The sequence below is a fragment of the Triturus cristatus genome, chromosome 6, assembly GCF_964204655.1.
Source record: "Triturus cristatus chromosome 6, aTriCri1.1, whole genome shotgun sequence".
Lineage (NCBI taxonomy): Eukaryota > Metazoa > Chordata > Amphibia > Caudata > Salamandridae > Triturus > Triturus cristatus.
In genome coordinates this window covers 65758613-65765218 of record NC_140589.1, presented here as the reverse complement: position 1 = coordinate 65765218, position 6606 = coordinate 65758613, and the positions used below count along the sequence as shown (strand labels likewise).

At 45.7% G+C, this 6606-nt stretch overlaps 1 protein-coding gene across 1 annotated transcript in view; it reads right to left on the bottom strand.

The window, feature by feature from the left end:
* Positions 1 to 1238: 1238 nt before the first annotated feature.
* The window catches only part of BTBD9 (BTB domain containing 9), a 702660-nt gene continuing 697292 nt past the window's right edge, over positions 1239 to 6606 (bottom strand). Inside the window, exon 11 of the mRNA XM_085610241.1 lies at positions 1239 to 3572. Coding sequence (XP_085466367.1) covers positions 3393 to 3572 — 180 coding nt within the window. The 3' untranslated portion in view covers positions 1239 to 3392. The remainder of the gene's footprint in view (positions 3573 to 6606) is intronic.

Below are 6606 nucleotides of genomic sequence, written 5' to 3'. Positions count from 1 at the left end.
AAAGGTAGACAGAAAATAGAAGGGAGGCATGGACGGATTGTGGCTGAGAGGTACACAAGGAACAGGAACACGATTAGAAAAAGATGAGGTAGAGAAACAACCAAGGAGCACCGCAACAGACTCCAATAATAAGGGGGGCAAGAACTTAACAGGGAAGATGCAGACAGAGAACTGAAAGGTGAGTAGGAATCAATAAGGACAGAAACAAACAGCAAATGGTGAGCTGGAACTGATCAGGACAGAGGTAGAAAGAGGGAAAATGAGAACCGGGCATGATCAAGGCAGAGAGCCGAGCAAGAATTTATAATGAAACAGAAAATTATAATTCAATTGAGGCCAGAAACTGATGACAAAACAGGTGTGGGGTAGCAAATAAGAGAGCAGGTGTTAAAAGCACCAGTGAGGGCAGAGAGCATGCATGGGCTAATGAGGGGCAGGGCTAGTGCGGGGCAGGGCTAGTGCGGGGCAGGGCTAGTGAGGGGCAGGGCTAATGAGGGGCAGGGCTAATGAGGGGCAGGGCTAGTGCGGGGCAGGGCTAGTGCGGGGCAGGGCTAGTGCGGGGCAGGGCTAGTGCGGGGCAGGGCTAGTGCGGGGCAGGGCTAGTGCGGGGCAGGGCTAGTGCGGGGCAGGGCTAGTGCGGGGCAGGGCTAGTGCGGGGCAGGGCTAGTGCGGGGCAGGGCTAATGAGCCATACTTGCAGGTTTGGCTGAAACGTTCCAGGACGTTCAATAGAGTAAACCCTTTGGATGGAGTGACCACCTAGCTTTAGATATTGTTGATGTGCCAGCAAAAGACGGATTTTCTCTACGATCTGTAGAAACCAATATTTTTTAAATATCACAATTTCATGACTGTTGAGGCAATAAAACCGCTATTTTGCACGAAGATGATTTATCTATGGCACCTGCCATGACTACAACAGAAGATGGGAAAGCAACTGTAAAACAACCTTGATCCAGTAGCTTTCTAACTAATGTGGAGTTGTCTTTACTTTGCTTGTCAAATTTGGGTTGGCTAGGCTTTTATTTGCATGTTACTATGGATATCACAGATAAGTGACGCCCAAGTCAGTAATAAGGAAAATCAAGGCAATGGACTACAGTCACTTGTCACCGGTTCTTCAGCAAATACTGACCCAACAATAACCAGCTTGGGGGACAGTTACAGCATGGTGTGCCACGCTCGAGCTGCCTTCAATGGACCTACACCCTTGCACAAACAGGCTCACAAGACGGAAAGTATGATGCATTAATCAACTTTTTATTTGCCATGTACGATCTGAATCCAAACAAAAATAGCTTAAATAAATCCAACTTTGCATGTGGCTGAAAGAAGCAGCACTACAAAAATATATGTGTCTAGCAGGCATGGAAATGTGATCTTCAACTAGTCTTAACCAGACCGAAGCGCCTCCACAATATGTGTATCCACAATAAGTTCTTCTATATCACGACTGGTGCACTAATATAAGCACTGCGAGCTGGTACTCAAAGTCCTCCGGCGCCAGACTGAAGCCTCCAAAGGGCGGGGATCTTCTGAGAAGATTGATGTCTGATCTCTGGGAATCTTGCAACACATTCCTATCTTTTCTCAAGTGCAACGTTCAGTTAGTACAATCCTGGCTGGTGAAACAAAACGTAAACTAGGTCAGCATCAGGTACAAAATATAGGCTTGCGCCAAATTCTTACCGTTCTGGGAGCACTACGTGGAATGCCAGCTGCGCATTGGGTCCATTTGCAATGGTTTACAGTTGAGTGCAGTCGTGTCTTTTAAACCCTCGTACCTTCCTGGTGTGATCTTACTGGGTGGACATGTTTATATGTGTAACTTTAGGGAGGTTTAGAAGGGTTGAAATTGGAAAGCCTACGGCTTAGGAGCTCTGTTGCACTTCTCCACACACAGCACAAGACTATTTACATCTTAACATTATAGATCTCTGCACCTCTATTCAGTCCTGTTTATGAGCCCCTGGACGTTACTAAGCTTCTCATTTCCTGGGGACCGGTGTCGTGAAAGTCGCTGGGAAAGGCAAGGCTAGCGGGCCACAAGCCTTGCATTAAACCATCCCCGATATTAAACTTGACAGGTGTCTCTTTTGGGGCTTGAGGACCATTGTGCATGAAGGGCTGGTCTACATGTCTTTGTCCTGCTGATAAAAAGGGCCATGCTGGTTAAAGATCAGTATTGTGATCGTTCGCTAGATCATGCGTGGGGCGCAAGTAGCGCCGAACACACTGTCAATTAAACCCACAGCACTGCTATAGAGACTTATTATTCAACGCCGCCTTACAGGGAAGGTCTAATCTAAAGAGAATTGCACCCACCCACCCACCAGGCCGAGAGGAATGACTGGATTAGGTGGCATTGGTTTAGTGTTCAGCTTCTACACCAGATCCCCAGATGGAGAATCTTGAGAGGCTGTCAAGGTGGATATAAATAAGGGTTCAACATTCCAGGGCCAGAAAGGGAGGGACACATTCCCATACCACAGAGTCAACTGGAGGCAAATCAAGAGGACAACATGAGGTTGATGCGGCTTCAATTCTGCCGCACTCAATAATGGCCTGGAAAATGCCGCTCTGCATCAGTATTAGAGAGATTTATGGAAAACAAATAGCTTTTTCGAGCTTTAAATGAGGACCAAGTGTCATTATTTACTTGCCGTCCTTTGCAACTTTAAAGACAGCCTCCCACTTAGGAGGAGCGCAGGAAATGACGGATGAAGCGCTCTGCCAGCAATGTCACAGCGGAGACTCAGCAATAGCTGCAGCACTGCTGAAGGGACGCCGCGCCATTATGTGTGGGCCCTCCATGGGTGATAGGCTTCTTGCGGAGTCCAATCAGTGTAGAGGGCCTAATGAGCCACAACAGAGCAGCACAACAGAGCCCGGAACATGATAAACAGCAGCAGAAGAACAAATCTGCAAATGCACACAACATAACTTAGGAAAAAGGTAAAATGGTAGGGCAGTGCCAACATATGTGAACATTTCTGCAGCGAGCCTGCTTCAAGACTGATGTAAAGAACTGAATGCCTCTAATCGTCACATTTAATTTGTTCATATGTGTGGCTTGCATTTGTATTCCAAGACTGGTCTGCCAATTACAATCCCTTGCGCCCCTTTGCCTAGCTGAGATTAGGGAGGTAAGGTATTAATGGACGACTTGATGAAGATTGAAGACCAATTTTCTCCCACCACCGGTCAGGCTGATTTGCACTGACGGAAGAGGGTGTTGCCGCCTTCTCGTGTCCTTGGGAAGCCTTTCCCACTTCAACAGCTCTTGCCAGGCTTCAAAGTACTGTGGACGTAAGAAAGAGCCTTCAGGGAAAGGATGACAAGGCTGCCCCTTCTATCTTCACCAGGTTCAGGCCCTCGCTCTTGACCCATGCATTACAGTTGCTGACTTTGTGATCGAGAGATTGAATTTGCAGACAGGAGCAAGGCAGCCATGCCTTGCGGACCACCAGAAAGTTGCTCAGACAAAGCCCCTGGTTCGTTCTTCTCCTCTTTTGGTGATGGGGTGGGGGCAGAGATCTGGGCCGGACACTCAAAGTGCACACAGTGAAATACCTGGGTAATGAAAGCATATGAGGACATGTTAGAGTACTTTAATTAAATATCAGAGAGTTTAACGCATTCCTAGGGGATATATTCTTTAAGGATTACATTTTATGACTATCTGGTTCAGTTTCTTTTTTTAATATTTCTTTTTCTTAAACATTATTCGACATGAAGTATACAATACAGAGGAAGAACAATAGTTACTTACCTATAATCTGTGGTTCTCCAGTATTGGTTTCTTTCATAGATTCACATGCCTGAATCATTCCGCGTCGTCGGAGTGGGAGTCCCACGGTACACAAAAAAGCAATAATTATGCACATAATAACCATAACATAGGTAACCTAGAACCAGGAAGTAAAGTAGCCATAAACTACAAGGAAAAAAACTTCCACATCTACGACTTGTCCAAGTCATTATATACAGTCCAAATTGCAGCCAATCAGGCGACAGCACCCTCTAGAATGCTCTCCTCAGAGGCTGAGGCTCTCAGATTTTCTCACACAAGAGTGAACCAAGTGATAAGAGCATAAACCAGCCTCTGAGGGAAGGTGGGTGGGTTGCATGTGAATCTATGAAAGATACCAATACTGGAGAACCACAGATTACAGGTAAGTAACTATTGTTCTTCTCCAGTATTGGGGTATCTTTCATAGATTCACATGCCTGAATCAGAGTAGAAAGCAGTACGCCAATAATGCTCGTAAGACGCTATTTGTAACATAAACATATGTACAAAAGACATTGTGCAATAACATACCTAGAATGCTATACTATGCATAAATACATGTATATATGGATATACAGGTCAATGCTATGATATATAATAATCATGTCTGAAATGCGTCTGAGAAACAGTACAGAGGAGGAGGGAAGAACAGAGGCTCACCTTATTTAAAAAGATTACGTATCTGCATCACTGGCAGCTAGTGCTTTGTAAAAGTGTGTCTGCTGGACCAAGTTGTAGCTCTGCAAATTTGATGAAGAGGCACACCCGCAAAGAGAGCAGTAGAAGAGGAGATTGCTCTTGTACAATGTGCTCTCGGAGTTGTTTGCAATGGTCTTCCTGCTTGCTGATGGCAGAGGCAAATTGCAGCAGAAATCCAACGAGCCATAGTCTGCTTGGATACTGAATGTCCCTGCCGCATCCTTCCGTAGGCTACAAATAGCTGGTCAGATTTACGAATTATAGAAGTCCGTTGTAAATAGAACTTGAGACATCTTCTAATGTCAAGGGAATGCAAAGTTCTTTCCGCATGTGATTGAGGATTAGGAAAGAAAGTTTTTAAGATGATAGGCTCGTTGAGATGGAAGTCCGAAGGTACTTTAGGCAGAAAGTGCGTAGCACTACTGAGTTCGAGGTGAATTGAAGAAAAGGTGGATTAACAGTAAAAGCTTGAATGTCACTGACTCTCCTAGCTGATGTTAAAGCCAATAGCAGAGACACTTTCCACGATAGAAATTTCAAATCCACTTTATGAATAGGCTCAAAGGCATGAGTTGTGCAAGCACCATATTAAGATGCCAGGATGGAGGTGGGCGCCGGATAGGAGGAAACATCCGAAACAATCCTTTGAAGAACTGCTGAATGATCCTAGCTGAAGAGAGAATTGGAACCGTCTTGCCGAAACCTTGAAATAGCTGCCAAAAATACTTTCAGAGTAGAATGGGACAGGCCTGATCTTGCCAAGTGTAAAAAGAACGGTAAAATCTGTTCCGGTTTTGCATGCATTGGATGAATATTGGCAGATTGACACCATATGCAAAATCTCTTCCATTTAAGCCTGTATGTTTTAACAGTGGCAGGCGCTCGAGCGTTGGCTAACACTTCCTTACAATCCATAGGAATGTTCAGATGTGCGAATTCAAGGTGTTCAGGTGCCAGGCTGCTAATTTCAGAGAGGCAGGGTCCTGGTGGCAGATCTGTCCGTTCTGGATGGACAGGAGGTTCGGTATTGGTCGAAACTGAATGGGATCGCATTCTGAGAGAAGGAGAAGTTCGGTAAACCAGAACTGGCGAGGCCATCTGGGAGCGATGAGAATTAGGCGACAAGGTTCTCTCTTCATCTTCCGGAGAACTCTGGGAACCAACGGTATCGGAGGAAATGCGTAAGCATATATCTGAGACCAATTCATCGAAAACGCATTCCCGCATGACCCCTTGTGGGGAAGCCAACTTGCAAAGAATGGGCATCTGCGGTTCTGATTGGTCGATAAGAGGTCCAGGTCAGGACGACCCCACTCCTGAAAGACTCGATTCAACATTGGTTGATGTAACTCCCACTCGTGATTGGATACTGTCGATCTGCTGAGGGAATCCGCTAGGACATTGGAGACTCCTGGAACATGGATCGCTGATAGGCTGATTCTGTGTCGTATAGCCCAGTCCCATATTTCTTGGGCTTGAAGAGAGAGAAGGGCAGACTTTGTTCCTCCATGTTTCTTCAAGTAGTGCATACTTGTAGTGTTGTCTGTCCGAATTAGTACTGAAGTTCCCAGGATGATGGTTCGAAAGGATTTTAGGGCTAAAAAGATGGCTCGTAATTCTAGAAGGTTGATATGCCACGTCCTTTGCTGGACGTTCCACTTGCCGTTGACCATCATCCCTTGACGGTGTCCCCCCCATCCCTCGAGGGATGCATCTGTGGTAATGGTGAAATTTGGAACTTCTACCAGGAATGCACACCCTTTTTTCACGTTCTCTCTTAGAGTCCACCAGAGTAAGGCTTCTCGCATCCAAGGAGTGATGCGAATGATGTCGTCGAACGACCCCGAAATCTGAGACGCAGTTGGGTATCAAAGGGATGCAGGAAGAGATCATCCCTAAAAAAGACTTTAACAGCCGTACTGAAACGCACCTTTTTGATTGTAAAAAGCGGGCTAGCTTGCAGATTTTTTGTTGTCTTTCGTTTGAGACAAATACCTGGGAAAGCTGAGTGTCTAACGTGGCTCCCAAGAAGGTCTTTCTTTGTGATGGAACAAGATGAGACTTGTCGAGGTTGATAGAGAGATCTAGAGATTGGAAATGTGACAGACATCTTTG